The 16,666-nt window shown below is 41.0% G+C and overlaps 1 protein-coding gene across 1 annotated transcript in view; it reads left to right on the top strand.

Moving 5' to 3' along the window:
- Tnc (tenascin C) overlaps positions 1–16,666 on the top strand; it is an 87,006-nt gene that overhangs the window by 48,473 nt on the left and 21,867 nt on the right. Inside the window, exons 13-16 of the mRNA XM_051188023.1 lie at positions 1,489–1,761; positions 3,950–4,222; positions 11,294–11,566; positions 13,068–13,340. Of these exons, the coding sequence (XP_051043980.1) occupies positions 1,489–1,761; positions 3,950–4,222; positions 11,294–11,566; positions 13,068–13,340 (1,092 nt within the window). The remainder of the gene's footprint in view (positions 1–1,488; positions 1,762–3,949; positions 4,223–11,293; positions 11,567–13,067; positions 13,341–16,666) is intronic.

Genomic DNA, 16,666 nt, shown 5'->3' with positions numbered 1-16,666 from the left:
GAAGAAGGAGAAGGAGAAGGAGAAGAAGGAGAAGAAGGAGAAGAAGGAAGAAGAAGCAGCTAAGACCTCTGCAGATAAATTTCTCCCCAACTTCTAACTCATGACTACTTCCATTTTTAAAAGGTGGAAGATAAGAGTATGCTTCAGTTTATAAAGAGCTGGCTTCTCAAGTATGAGGACTAGAGTTCAACCCTCAACACCTGCATAATAGTATATACATACATACATACATACATACATACATACATACATACATACATACATACACACACACACACATATTCCCAAATGAGGGACTGGACACAGAAGATGTTTGATGCGTTCTGGAGCTACTCTAGCGGAATTGCTGTGCTCCAAATTCAGTGAGAGACCCTGTCAAAAGCTAAGGTGGAAAATGATTGAGGAAGACATCTGATGTCAACCTCTGACCTCCTGCAAATTTGCACACACAACTGTGTGCATTTAAACACACTCCTCCCCCTCTCTCTCAGAATGAGAGCCTGAGACTGTACAGGGAATTTTTCCTTGCCCCAAATTCACACTTTCTCAATAAGCAATAATGATGTTAACTATCCATCTTACATAGTAAAACAAAACTAATAATGGGCCCTGCTTTGCACCATTTTTAAGCAACAGTCACTTTTAATTGAAAGTAAGCATGCTAATTTCATTCAGTCTTGTTGTAATGCATGCTTCATGCAGAGGGTTAAGAAACTGGGAGAGTGAGAACCAAGCCAAGAATCTATTGTGTAGCCCCATGTCCTTGAAAGTTGGGGGGGGAAAGCTCAGAGATAAATCAGAACACCTGTCAGAACTTGGGATAGTGCATGGTTCAGATGCCCAAATCAGTGTAGGTAGCCAGCCACAAGATGATCTTTAACCTCCAGTGAGAAAATGAGACAGATCAGCCTCTTCCATGTGACCCAAAATGCATCAGCAGACTCTATTTTTGAAGTTGCCATTCTTTAGATACTTGCTATAATTAAAGCATGATATAAAGATGTTGATATCAAGTCACCATCATAGAACCTAATGAGATGGTACTGTCATTTCTATTTAAAACTGAAGGCTCAGAGAGAAAGCAAGATGCCCAAGATGACACAGCTTGCCAGTATCTGTGTTAGAATTCTGACCCAGGTGTCTGGACCACCAAATCCTGTGCTTTTAACTATACCCTACTTCCTTACTCCTCCCCAATCCCACATTTTCCCTATTGCCTTTAGCCACTGGCTGTGTATTCCTGGAGACTTCCATGCTTCTGGCTTTCATAGAGAAATGATGCAAGTTTTTTTCCCTTCCTGACTCTTCAACAAAACTATAACCAGAATAGCAAAAACTGAATACAAAAATACCCAGAGACCAGGAGTTACCAAAACCAAAAGGAAACATTCTTTCTCTCCCCTTTTGCTTTCCTCTAGTTGGGTTGTGGGGCATTTGGCTTTCTTGCTCAGTTTGCAGCACTGACAGAAACCTCTCTGCCTTCTTCAGAGGAGCTCCCTCATCTGGGAGGCTTATCGGTGACTGAGGTCAGCTGGGACAGCCTCAAACTCAACTGGACCGCAGGCGATCTGGCCTATAAGCACTTTGTTATTCAGGTGCAGGAGGCCAACAATGTGGAGGCTGCTCAGAATCTCACAGTTCCGGGTAGCCTAAGGGCTGTGGAAATCCCAGGCCTGAAGGCTGACACTCCTTATAGAGTCTCCATCTATGGGGTGATCCAGGGCTATAGAACACCGATGCTTTCTGCTGACACCTCCACAGGTATCTTCGCCCATGTCCATACTCAATCCTCTCTCTCTCTCTCTCTCTCTCTCTCTCTCTCTCTCTCTCTCTCTCTCTCTCTCTCTCTCTCTCTCAGGGAAATTAGCTTTCCTCCATGGCTGAATCCTTTCCATGCATGATGCATGCTCAGAGCCCTCTCTGTGTGTTATTCCTTCATCCCAATGCCTTGGCCACAGCAATTATGAGCTGAGTAAGATACTGGCCCTTCTGGCCTCTAACACCCACTCTCATGATTTACTTAGCCAATCCTACAATGCCATCTCTGCATAAAGGCCTTTGAGGAAACAGCCTGTTGGTCTTTACTCCCATCTCTAAGCCTGACAAAAAAAAGGTCCATCCTGCCACACATGAATTTTGATAGAGTACAGATAATTTACCTTAGAGACTCTTTTCCTGTTTGAAAATTATATTGCGCTATTTCAAAATCCCTCCTGGAGATTAATCCTACAGTGGTTACACTTAAGCAATGTTTCTTTTAAAGTACATGAGCAGAACTGAATTATGCATTGTTAGAACACCAAATTACTAAATAGCTGACCAAAGAAAGGAAGCATCGTACAGTTATAACTGGAGAATATACCAAAGAGAATGTCTTTTAACACAAGGAAACTCAGTAGCCCTCAGAGCCCAGAGTTTCCCAAGCTATAAATGTAACAGTGCTGAGATCCCCCTTTTGCTCTGGGAATCAAGACATTTTCCTTGAAGCATCGGTCCCCAAGTGGCAAGTTCCAAATTCCAACACCAGCAGTGCATTCTGGTTTACTCATCGCAGTATTCCAGTTATAAAGCATTCAATGGGCCCCGGGAGTCTGCCCAAGTGCACAGCCCTCCCTAACCCTGTTTTCCATGGCTCTTTTTACAGTGAGCCCTGATGAGTTGTTTTCCAGGAGACTGCCTCCCCTTTTCATACACTGTGACTAAACTCTCACTGCAAACCTTTACATCTTTGTTGATTCAAAAGTTCAACTCCGCGACTTTGCCTCAGTCATTATGAGCACTGTCTCTGATACATACCCCAAACACAGGGAACCACTGTGTAGACAGTGACCTCAGAATGCCCAGAGGTTTCAGTTAAGGCTTTTTTCTGAATGTTCCTCTGGGCTTTTGTGTGACATCCCCAAACCACTCCTTCCCAGAAGGCAGAGCAATCACCCACCACTTTTGATCTTTCCTGCAGATCTTGTGGTTTGGATGCCATCAGTATTCTGTTTTATGGTAGTAGCATCCTTGTCTCTGATGAGTTAGTCCATGGAGGGGAAGGGCTGTAACTCATCTGTGTCTCTAAGATTAGGAGTCTTACTTCTTGATGCACAGACTGTACTAGCTTCACAAACACCTCCCATGCACACCCTGTGCGTGCTGTGTTACTACCTCTCAGAAAAGCAAAAGCACTGGCGGGATGTCTCCTAAGCAAAGTATTATTTCTTGGCTAAAAATGTCTGTCTGAACTGCTTGGCTCAGCTGTCTTGGCTGACAATGAAGGACTAGCCTTCTTGGCCCACAGAGACACAAGGAAGAGAGAACATGCTATTTTAACAGATGATGAGAACAGCTGGCTATCCCTTATCTAAAGTATGAAAAATTATCAAGAGTTACACTGAGACATGGGTGGATCCCTTCAAGTGGCAAAACCAGAAGCCTCAAGGTCCTGCTCAGGGAGGGCGATGCTGTCATAATTACTTAGCACCCATTTAGATAGATGGGCACTCAATCAAAGCAAAGGATGGCTAAAGGAGGAATCCAAGCAATCATGGTCCCTGAGTGCAGCTCAAGAATCTAGAAGCTGCCAGCCCTCATATCTTTTGACTGATGGCCAATGACCCTAAGGCAGGACTCCTGGAGACCAGTCCAGCCAAGATGAAGCTATTTCCACTGAGACCAGCCAGCCCATCTCCTATCCTGAAGTGTCTTGCCAGGCATGATCATGAGTGGCAAATGCAAAGCAGAAAAATCTAACAGCCTCACTTTTCTTTGTTCATTTTTCTCTTAATGAAACCATTTTCTCTTTCATTGACAATGACTTACTGGTAGCATCACTTTGTCTCACTGTAACCCCAAACTATCAGATCTTTCTCCCAAAGCATGGTTCTATTAACCACCTCCACCACAAAACACAGCCAAACAACTAATCAAACTTTTTTTTCTCTCCTACCCTCTCATTTTTCAGCCAAAGAACCTGAAATTGGAAACTTAAATGTTTCTGACATAACTCCTGAGAGCTTCAATCTCTCCTGGACAGCAACCGACGGGATCTTCGACATGTTTACTATTGAAATTATTGATTCCAATAGGTTGCTGCAGATGTCAGAGCATAACATATCTGGTGCTGAACGATCTGCCCACATCTCAGGGCTTCCCCCTAGTACTGATTTCATTGTCTACCTCTCTGGAATTGCTCCCAGCTTCCGGACCAAAACCATCAGTACCACAGCCACCACAGGTACTTGAGCATTCTCTAGTTTCTGACATTCTCTCCACAGTCTTTGTCAGCAGGATGAAGCCACGCCATCTCATTCGCCACTGGAGTACAAGCCATGGAATACTAGCTTTCCTAGGTTGCTGGGATGTGCCATTGCCTAACAAAACTCTCTTCCAACAGTCACCTAAATGGTACATTTGCATGAACCCATGCTTCTGTTTCATCATAACCAGATCATTACAAGTATCATATGACACTTTATCCAAGTTGTCATACAGCATTTGGAGAAAGTAACTCTCCCCTTTGGTAACTTCAAAACCATAATGAGTATTGTCCTGGGCTTGCAAAGATGTCTTTTCCAGTCAAATTTATATTTTTTGTTATCATAACTTCTTTATCTCCCTAGAGTCTTAAACAGCCTCATACCCAGTTATCCTACTGATCTAAGGAAATTGTTAATAGTGTCCTGCTTGATTGTTTGTGGTTTGTTTTCTACAGCTGGGAAAATGAAAAACTATAGTTAATCCATCAGATAAGCAGGAAATAGCCACACCATACTTATCACCTCAACCTCAACACCAGTTGTAGAGGAAAAGATGCACCTGTCCAGAACACATAGCAAAAAGGAGATAATAATCATGCCCAGATAAGGAGAGGTCCCAAAGGGAGCAAATCGTTCTTTCTCTGGATATCTAGTACCTTGGCATGGGTTCTGTGCCAGATAATTCTGTTGTGCAGTAAGAAGGAGTCATCTGTGAATTTAGGAAAAAGAGGCTTGTCCACTCTAGCAGTATTCTTATCACGTTTGAGGTAATACCTTCTCTTTATAGTTAAAATAGTACACCTCCCACACTAGAAATATTTATATGTCATGTATTTATTTACATGTACTATATATGTGTGTAATATACTGTGTATAAATATATGTGTGTGTTTGCATATAATGTAATGTATTTACAAACATGTAAATATACATTCATGTTTGTATGATATATATGTATGCATATATATATATATTCATATATATGAAATGCAGCATTTTCCTTATAGTTCACAAAAGAGGATCCATGTTCTGGGGAACCCAAGAAAAGGATTGGCATTACAGCATCAAAATTACCTTCTACTTAGGTCACCAAGTTTGACAAAGACCCCATGTGCATGCTATTTTAGACTGCAAATTGTATCAGGGTTGTCCCTAGAAAAAGGGAGCCGGGGTACTTGGTCCCCTACCCATTCATGTTAAAGTATAATAAATCAAAGGGGACAAATATCATTGACCATATATACTTAGTTTGAATTGTTTTTCAGCAAAGAACAATTCCTTATCTGTAAGGTGGATTTTAAAACCTTATGGATTTAGTCTTTTGTGTTTTAATTTTGACTACAATGGTGAACTAGATGGACATATTTTCACATATAATCTTGCTTTCATAGATAGCTCTCTTCTTAGCCACATCTCTATCTCAAATATGACCTCAGTAGCTTTCTTACAGAAGCCAGTTGTTTTAATCATACTCTGTCCTGAGTCATCCTTAAACTCTGCCATCCCTTCTTCTAATTACACAGACTGATAGGCAGGCAGCATGTTCAGATCCTGGTGGTTCATGCAGCCACAAGCACATCCCATTAAGGGTTCTTCAGTCTCCATTGAGCCCCTTCTGAACAACATTTTAAAAATCAGCTCCTGCACATTTTTCATCCTCTTACTTCTACCAAATCCTTCTTACTTTGATAAAACCATCTAATCAGAGCTTTACAGCTTTAAAATAAACTTCACCCCAAATTAAGGAACTTCAGAAAGTATTCATTTCTGTTTCATCATGTTCTTCCCTAAATAGCTCCTCCCATCTGGAGTTGCTCTGTTTGTATTGAGTTAACATGACTAGTTTTGTTTCAATACCTAAACCATCTTTTCCTCCACTCTTAAGTGGTCTTTCCTCAGAGCACCCATTTTTATCTGCTTGTGGTTTTTCTAATCGAAGTCTTCTGTGTCTCATTCAAAGGAATGTCTGCATGCTGCCTAGGGTCAAAGCAATCTACAGTTCCCTTCCATCTGCCAGGACTTTATATATCTGTGTCCTTAGACTGTTAAGAAGAGACCCTAAAATTGCAACCAACAAGCCTCATGGGAAGACCCAGTCATGGCCATCTTGTTCTTGAGAGTTTCGTTTGTCTGGATTCCTGACAAATAGCCTACTCTATTCTGACATCTACCCTGTCAAGCATGCACTGTCACCCACTGTTGTCTGTCCTGAAGCACAACAATTTCCTTTCCACCCATCATCTTGTCAAAATCACAGTGCATGTGGTGAATATTCAGAGCAGTAAATCTTTAAGCATGTCTGTCTCTCTTGAAAGCAGATAGCATGTCAAGGAAGTGCTTGTAAGGGTTAGAAGACAGGGGAAAAAATTTTCCCTTGCTTGCATGGAGCACTGAACACACTCTAACTAGCATTCTCTTTTTGGTATTTGTCTTAAGTCTCACATGTCAGTGGGGTTTCATCCTCTGGGCACTGAATGAAGGTAACACTAACCTCAGGAACAAAAGCCCCTGTCTGCATGATGAATGCACTGGCATTGCCAAACTTCTTAGAATCACACGAGAATAATTTCAAAATGTGTCTCTAATTCAGAAGATTGCTTCTACAGCAAAAGATGGTGGAGAACTGAGTCCCATCAAGGATTTTATCCTCTCTGTGGTTGAAAAAAAATTACCAGTGTGGTAATGAAAACTACAGCATTATCAGCACATGGCATAGCTATGGCTGTAAGCTATTAGATTGGTTTGATCCTTAGAGACCTTAGAGCATTTATGCCATGGAGATTTGCAGTTAAAATGTACTCAAATGAACCCATTCTTATCTCCAAATATTGGAGTTGACTCGAAACAACAGCCAGGTCCAAAAAATAGTCTGCCTCTTTCCAACTCTAAATCCTATTAATAGCTCCATCTTCTAGGACTACTCTTTCTCTTTAAAATGCAACCTGGTTTGACTCACTTCATATTAGTATTACTTAATAAATGATAGAAGTCTGATTCCACACACATCTCACTTAACACTAGCTGTGAAGGGCAATTATGTTAAATGAGTTGCTTGTCACTGACTATTTAAGGAATAAGAGAAATTTTGCCAAAACAGAATTCCCTTTTTACAAAGGATTGATTAAGTAAATTCCATAATCAAGGAATTCAGTGCTTAACTTTTAAGTTTCCTACAGCACCTACCAGATGTTTATTAATGGAAATCGTCTCCGTTTTCATAGCATTTGAGGTGAGGTATGGGTTTCCCTATTATGTATACATTTAAGTTTCCAGTGCCCTTGAAGATATTCCACATAAGTGTGCATATTAGTCTTTAATTTGTGCATCTATATAGGCCAGATGAACACTAAGAAAACCACAAGAAGCACTTTATAAAGTATGGTCAGTGGGACAGCAGCTTGTTGAGGCACTCAGGGACATCCCTAAAATAGGGGATCAATTGGTCACTAAGTCTATGCGATGGTGGAGTGAGCGAGATTGCATAGATTTATTTAAAGAACAAGCTTACCAAAGCCTTTTAAAGGAAGCTTGCTCTGGGAATCTTTATGATAAAAGAATATGGTCGCTGATTATGACAGATGCTTCATCGTGAAGCTGTCTTTCCCTGGGACATCTTGGAAGTACATGGACCTCAGAGATTTGGGGAAATGAAGCCACATTACCTTTTATATGAGTCCTATCTGGTTAACTTTCCTTCACAAATCACTGCTGAAGCTCTTATACTTTAAATGAGCATCTGAAAAAAGAGCAATAACTTCTTAGTCATACAGTCAATGCAAGCAAAGATACTTCTTTTCCTCTCTCTTTTTTCTGCAAGTGTTTGGATATATGCATACATTAAAATTCAATGGCAAAGTTCTGAAGAAATCTACTGCTTCCTCTAATACCTCTCTCTTTGTTTCTGCCTGTGTTCCTTCCCTTCAGAGCCAGAACCACAGTTGGGCGCGCTAATCTTTAGCAATATTACTCCTGACAGCTTCTACATGTCATGGACCAAGCAAGCTGGGGTTTTTGCAAAGATTGTTATCAATGTGAGCGATACTCATTCATTGCATGAGTCTCAGCAGCTCACAGTCCCAGGAGATGCACAGCAAGCTCACATCACGGGCTTGGTGGAGAACACTGCCTATGATGTCAGTGTAACAGGGACCACCTGGGCAGGTGACTCCACCAGACCCATCACAGCCATTGTCGTCACAGGTATTAAAAGGTTCTCATTGTCTGTTTAGGATTCTGGGAAAAGGAGACAGGTGTTCTAAAGGAAAATCTAATCCCAAACATAGTCTTGACTCCAAATGCTCCAAACGTAAAAGTCTTTATTTTTAACCTACAGGATGTGTGTGTGTGTGTGTGTGTGTGTGTGTGTGTGTGTGTGTGTGTGTGTATCAAAGTGATGTTTTAATATATATATGTTAATTATATATATGTTAGAATCAGTAAAGCAAATCAATTAATATATTTACCTTTTGTGATGAGGGTATTTAAAATCTAACCTTCTAGCAATTTTGGAACATCCAAATTATTATTATTAACTGAAGCTACTATTCTATGCAATAACTCATCCACGCTTATTCCCTTTGTCCTACTGAACTTTGTACCTTTTGACCAATGGCAATAGGCCAACCCCAGCCTCTTGTAACCACTGGTCTCCTCTCTACTTTTATCAGTTCAATTCATTTATATTCTCCATAACAGGGAGATCTTGAAGTGATTTATTTTCCTGTGCCTGGATTATTTCACTTACAGTCCTTCAGGGTTACCAGTGGAGTCAATAATGATAGAATTTCCTTCTTTGCCACATTTTCCACTGATGCAAAGACACCAAACATAAATTTCTAACCTTGAAAGCAATGCCACTCCTGAAGAGAAGAGGACCATCACAGCCCCTCGTGGGAACTCTTTACCATTGCATAGAGCTTTAGGAATCTTTGTGCCCATTTTATAGGATGTTTTACCTATAGCACAGAGAGTCTAAATAATGAGTGAAATCTACATTAGTGAAGATTTAGAGCAAGAATTTTGTCCAAAAATTTTGGAAGGTAGGATGTAAAGTGCCTGTCCTAGTATCCTAGAAGTACTCCAAATATTATAACTTGTCATTTAAAAAAAACCAACACCAAGCCAAACAAAAAAAAACTTACTCAAAGCAGCCAAGCACAACTGTCAAGTTCAACCTAAGAAAGTGGGTCAGTGCTAAACCTTACCCACTATTAAATTTGACCTGTGATATTTCTTTGAATTACATAAAGAAACCATGCCTATTTTCTGTCATGACCTTACTGAACTCAATGATAAACAAAAGCAAATCTCTAACTTGGCAAACCTTGAAAAAGGCTTAGAAATTATCTTCTACTAATGGTAACTTTCAGGTGACAGATGTTGTCACCTATCTTTACTAAGCCAGTCCCTCCTAGAGTCTAAAATACTATAAGTGAGATATGTCATTAAGTACAGCTAAATATTTATGGTAGCTGGGAATAAGCCTGGCTGATTTCTAAACCTCACTCACATCATCTTATCAACATAGCCTCAGTAAGTTGCAAATTTATTTAAACCTCTATTTCTTTATATTAGGAAAGAGAGTACCCACTGGTGCTCCTGGGTACTTATATTCGGAATCTAGCCGATGTGGGTGAAATGTCACTGCCTGGCATCCTCTAGATACTCTATCCATGCTATGTCCCTCTGTTGTTTTTCAACAGTAAAGTGGTCTTGTTAAAAGTAAACAAGGCTGGGGTGTAGCTCAGAGGTAAAGTCATGCCCAGCATGAGTAAGGTCTTAGATTTTTCTCCTCATCCCTGCACATAAAAAGCTAAAAGAACCAACAAGCCCTGATGAAACAATAGAAACATGCATTACAGCTTCCTCTTAGAACATTGGGTCTGTAGCAAATGGTTTTAAATGGTTACTTTTTTTTTCTTTTCAATCATCAAATGTGAATTTAAGCCACTTCTTCAATACAGTAGAAAGAACAGATGTGAGGGAAGAGTCTTATTACCACAAGCACACAGATCCCATCAGGCCCACACTTGTCACCTTCTACAGGACCTCCCACAGAACATAGAGAGGAAGGCTGAAACAGCAGGACTCATGAAGGAAGCATAGATCCAGTTACATTATTGTTTCTGTTTCTCTATAATGTAAAAAAGACTCCACATTTTGAAAGAGGCATACCAGAAGAAAAAGGAAAGAAAGAAAAGTGAATAGGAAATACTGGGAGGGTGGGTGGAAGACAAGCATTTGGCTGACTAATTAGCCTGAAAGTAACCTGTTTTCTCTGGAATTCATTGCTTTGATGGCATGAAGCTACAGAGGCCAGCTATAAAAGAAAGTCAGTACTTATCTAAACAAAAGCAACATTTGAGACCAAACCAAGACTGTTTGAACAGTAAATATGATTTCATCTTTGCTTTGATAAAGTTACAATTCTTGGGAAATCTCTTTAAAAAGAAAAAAAAAAGAATCTCAAAAGATAAACATGAACTGTTTCCAAATCAGCACAGGAAGTCCAAGTGACAGCAAATTTAAGTCTCTGCTTCTGGATGAAGGTATTCAATTACTTATTTAGATGACAATGACTTCTTTTTAAACATTTTCTTTATATCCCAGGGATTTGACCATGGGAATTAATACATTATTACTAAATGTTCCTTTCCAGAGCATTTAACTCATGGGATGATTTACTGGGAATATATCAGTGTTCTTGAAGTCATGAGCATTCCCTCGTGGCATGATTGACTGGAAATCTATTGGTGTTCTTGGAGTCATAGGTATTCAGTCATGGGATGATTGACTGGGACTCTGTCAGTGTTTTTGGAGTCATGGGTATTCACTCCTGGGATGATTGACTGAGACCCTGCCAGTGTTCTTGGAGTCATGAGCATTCTCTCGTGGGATGATTGTCTGGGAATCCATCAGTGTTCTTGGAGTCATGAGTGTTCACTCATGGGATGATTGACTGGGAATGGTCAATGTTCTTGGAGTCATGGGCTGCTCTAGCCAAATCAGTGCTGCTAACCTGAGTCATTTTCACTCCTCCCTTCTTTCAGAGGCCTTGCCCCTTCTGGAAAATTTAACCATTTCCGACACTAATCCCTACGGGTTCACAGTTTCCTGGACGGCATCGGAGAATGCCTTTGACAGCTTTGTAGTTACGGTGGTGGATTCTGGGAAGCTGCTGGACCCCCAGGAATTCACACTTTCAGGAACCCAGAGGAAGTTGGAGCTTAGAGGCCTCATAACTGGTATTGGCTATGAGGTCCTGGTCTCTGGCTTCACCCAAGGGCACCAAACCAAGCCCTTGAGGGCTGAGGCTGTTACAGGTATTTCAGTTCAAGAGAGCCATACTCTCCTCTTCCTGATCCCTTTTCATGTAGTCTGTCTATGGGATCACTGTGATTTTAACATTTTGTCTGTATTCCTCGTTTAATACACAAATGTGGCTTGTTCTGTCATGCTTTCCCTTGTTTCAAACATCTAATGAGTACTTGCTCCTCCCATCCTAGAAAGGAGAAGGTCGAAATGTTTCCCTTCAATGTTCCAAGTTCTTTAGTCCATGTCTTGCCCGTAGTGCTCACATGCTTACTCCACTGACCTTTCTTTGTGTTCATCCTGGCTGGTCCCCAGCTACATTTCAGCCTTCTCAAAAGAAATATACCAATGAGTATATTTTGAAAAAGTATTTTAAAATCTCTGCTATCTCAAAGTCTCAACCTGTGATCGTAACCAACTTACCTCGTTGTCTTACCATTAGAAACTAAATGAAATTTATTAAGCTGGTCTTTTATAAAAACTAATATCAGAGATGTTGTCCAACACAGACTAAATCCATAATGTTCTCAAGACTAATACTTCCTATGGAAATATCACATTAACCATCTTAACAGTCAAAAATCTGTGTTTCCCAAAGTATTTCTAGAGAAGACAAGCTCTAGAGACTGTTCACAGACTTCATTTGATGGCATTTCATTTTGAGATAAGTTTGGGAACAAGATCTTTGACCACACAGGCTTTTCAGAATTGTAAATCTCACAGGGAGCAATAGTTCTTCCCCACTCTTGTTTGACAAGGAATGCTTTGTAAAGGAAGGGGATAAAACAGGAATAGTTTGTTTTGAACACACTTTGGGAAACCCAGCTTCAGATTTATTTTGACCTCGAGTTTTGTCTAGTTATGAAACCCTGGGTACAAAGTATACGTAAATATATTTCAGGAGGTTGCAAGCCTCATTCTACCACACATGGCTAAACTAGCAAGAAAATAAAATTGGCAGAAAAGAAAAAATAGCAGCTTTCTTCTGTATAATAACTCCTGCAAATAAGGCCAAAAGACTAGAACATTTTAAGTTATTTTGCTCAGGCTAGAGGGAAATATAATGAGAATCGTTGGGGACAGCTCCACAGATCATTAAAGTTGGTTTATTTGTCTATTTGAAAAGAAAAGAGAAGGCACTCACAGACGAGGGGCACTCAGCCACTGGAAGACAGAAAATGTAAACAAGTTATAGCTTTGAACTTGTTTAATAATGCATGGGAGGGGCAAACGCCAAGTCCAGATGTGGATTTATGCAGTTACTTTTAGACAAAACTCACAGTTGGAAGGGTATGTTTGCCTTGTATTGAATGTGTCAACTCTATGTTTTCCCTGTCCTTATCCTACTAGACTTATTAATATAGAATGATTTTCTTTCCCGGTATCTCAGGACACTCTGTCTCTGAAAACAGAGGCATCACTGCACTCTGATATCCCAACAGGAAGAAGATTGTATAGACTGCTGATTAATGTTCTGTTTCCTCCTTCTTCCACCATCTTCTCTCCCTCTAGAAGCTGAACCGGAAGTTGACAACCTTCTAGTTTCAGATGTCACTCCAGGTGGTTTCCGTCTGTCTTGGACTGCTGATGAAGGGATGTTCGACAGTTTTGTTCTCAGGATTAGAGATACCAAAAAGCAGTCTGAACCACAAGAAATAACCCTTTCTTCCCCTGAACGTACCAGGGACATAACTGGTCTCAGAGAGGCCACTGAATACGAAATTGAACTCTATGGAATAAGCGGTGGAAGGCGATCCCAGCCAGTCAGTGCCATAGCAACAACAGGTACTGTAAACAAGCAGGAGAGGAGAGATGAAAGTTAAGAATCCTCTTCCTGTAGAGATGTGTAATTACAAGAGTTCTTAGTGCAGACAGGCTGGCGTTTGGAACCTGGTTTCTTCAAGTATAGACTGTTCTCCTAGACTGTGTGGACAAGTCTTTACACCAAAAAAGAATATGATGACAGTTACTTAGCAGGATGGTAAGGATTCAATAAATTAATTCATGTAAAACCATGGCAAAGGGCGTATGAAGGAGAGTTAGTCACAGTCTCTCTCAGATATCATCATCTTGGCAGCTATTGGACATTAAAATTCCAAAAACTCTTCCTTCTCTCTCATGGTATATATCCAGGAACACAATCCTGTGCTTTTTTGTTATATGTTGCAGTTGTACTAGGTGAGGGGCAATGGAGACATGGTACCTAGACCTGCAAGGATTAATGTGTTTATGAGATATCCCATATGATCGATCAATATCATGGTTAGCAAACTGAAAGATGAAGCTGGTAGGACTAGCAGAACAGTCTTCCTGAGGTTCACAAACTTGAATGGACACTTTTAACACATGTAAGCACCGTCTGGAGGGGATATAAGACCCTATCAGCTATGACAAGAAGAAAAGAAAAGATGGCTAGGTACATAGTTGTTATGGTCATAAAACCACATGTGACTCTTTAGAGGAAGTAAAAAAGACCTGAAAGTATAGTGATATTTTTAAAAAGCTGAGGGCAGAGGCAAGATGTCATTCCATAGAGACAGCTACCTCAAAGGAATTAGAGGAATAAACCAGAAAGTCCCAGGGAAAGGATAAAACCCTGGAAATGATGAGCTATATACAGAGGAACTTAGCCTCTGTATATAGCTCATCTAAGACCCAGAAAGCTGAAGTGCTGTGCTGTGCCTAAGGCCATTCTGCTATGATGGCCTAATATGAATGTTATGTGATTATATTTTAATAAGCAAACCAAATGACTGATGACCAACAGAGCCTGTTAGTACCAACTCCTTACTCTCTACATTAAGATGTGTTTTACTGTTTGGGAGTGTAAGGATGGGTTTCTGGTGAGTGTGTGTGCATATGTGTTTGTGTGTGCACATGTATGTTTATGTGTGTGTGTGTGCTTTCACTTGCATGTGAAAGCCAGAGGTCAACCTCATTCTCAAAAGCCAAGTTCTCTCTCTCTCTCTCTCTCTCATTTGTGAGTGTGTGTGTGAGAGAGAGACAGACAGACAGAGGCAGAGAGACAATATAGAGATATGCTGTGTGCTCGTTGTATATGTGTGGTATGGAATGTGCACAAGTATGAGTATGTAGGTGCTTATGCCTATGTGTGTGTGCACAGAGGCCAAGAGAGGAAGTGGAGTGTCTTATTCTATCACTCTTTACCTTGCTGTCTTGAGACAAGGTCTCTCACTGACCCTGGAGGTGGCCTTGCAGCCAGCAAGCTCCAGAGATTCACACACACACACACACACACACACACACACACACACACACGTGTGTATGTACATAGCACTAGTATTAGACACTCATGGCCATGCCCGGCTTCATAAGTAGGTGCAGGAGATTTCAACTCAGGACAACACTTCCCACCAAGCCATCTCCCACCCCACCTCAATTTTCCATATGATACCTCTGACTGAGACTTTGGGCTCACCAACTCAGCTAGGCTGGTAGGCCAGCAAGTCACAAGGGTCCTGTCACTATCCCCCTCAACAATTTGATTACAAGCGTGACACCATGCCAGTTCTCTGAATGGTCTCTGGGGTTGATCTCCGGTCAGCATTCTTCACAGTATGTGTGCTACAGACTGAACTATCTTCCCATCACCAAGACAAATATGTTATTGTGTCAAAAGACGGGATGTAACAAGATGTAAGAATCTACCCACAGAAACTATAACTAGTACTTGTAGACATAGAGACCATGCATTAATTTAGTGAGAGGAATAGCACCAATACTCTTGCATAGAGTGCTCTCACTTCATGCATTGATGGCACAGTGGTTAGCATAGCTGCCTCCCAGAGTACCCCACCCTAACTTTGATCTCCTTCTCCCTGTGGCCACCACAGAATGGCTCCAGATCAGAGGCCCAGACTGATCTTGGTTTATAAACACTGCTCTTCAAAGTTTACTTCTGATCACTGATTTTGTTTTGCATATCTTTTCTCTAGAAGCCTTGCAGTTCTAAGGGAAAAAGAAAAGAATATGCATGAGCTGATTTGCTTTCTTAAGAACAAAAGAAAAGGCAAAGCTTACTTCTTTTGGGAAGACCCCCCCTCCCCCGCTTAGGCTCCTCTCTATGAGGTCTCAATTCACAGCCAAAGAGAAGAAAGCATATGTGTATGTGCACCATGTATGTGTCGATGTGTGCCTAGCATGCCAAGCTGAGGGAGCAAGAAGGGCCAGGGCAGGTGATCTAAGCACAGCAAGCACATACCTAATTTCACCTTCAGTCCCCAGCTGCAAGTTTCCCTCCTGTGCTCGACTCCCTCTTGCCTGAAACCAACTGTGAACCCTCCTCAATAGCAGACTGTCCCCCTTGCCTGCTGATAACAGTCTGCTACGATTCCTCTTTGTAAGAGAGCTCTGTCTGGCAACCAGATGTCCACATTTGAGTAGCCAGAGCAACAGGGAAGAAAGGCAGTACAACCTAGTGGTTAGCCAATGGCCTCTGAGCAAGCTCTTGAAGCCTAGTCATGTTTCTCTCACTTAGCAGCTGTGTGACCTTGGGCAAGTCTCAAGACCATTATCTGGAAAACAGAATTTAACTCAAAGCTTTGTCAGCCTAAGATTTAAACAGGATACCAGTAGTGACTGATGATGCTAGCTATTACATGCATGGTGAGTTATGAATTTTATTTTTAATAGATGACAAAAACCAAGAGTTGAAAAGAATATAACAGTGGAGTTCTGACTGGGTAACTGCACAGTGGTTCTACTTAGAGGCAATAAATATTATCACTCCTTCTTCTCTCCAGAAATATACAAATACACAAAATTCAACATGCACTGAATTTCTTGAGCACTGTGTTTGAACATGTCATTCACTCCTGAAGTTTTGTGCTGTTAATGCATGTCTCATCAGTGGACCCCAGATGATCCCATGATCACTGTTTGATCATCCTCCTTTTCGTGGACACTTAGCTCATTATTTGTATCATGCCCCTGTCCCTGCACTTGCAGTAGCTTCTTCTCCCCTCTCCTCCCCACTGTAGTCAGACCTCCATAGAGAGACACTTCCTGCTCTAGGAAGAAAAGTGCTGCCAGGTCTTGTGCACAATCCTGAAAGTCCCTCCAAATTAAGCAAGCAACCCGTTAACAGAAAA

This window comes from Phodopus roborovskii, unplaced genomic scaffold (assembly GCF_943737965.1).
Source record: "Phodopus roborovskii unplaced genomic scaffold, PHOROB, whole genome shotgun sequence".
NCBI classification, from domain to species: domain Eukaryota; kingdom Metazoa; phylum Chordata; class Mammalia; order Rodentia; family Cricetidae; genus Phodopus; species Phodopus roborovskii.
The sequence above is the reverse complement of the archived record's forward strand: the minus strand, read 5'-3'. Positions and strand labels throughout refer to the sequence as shown.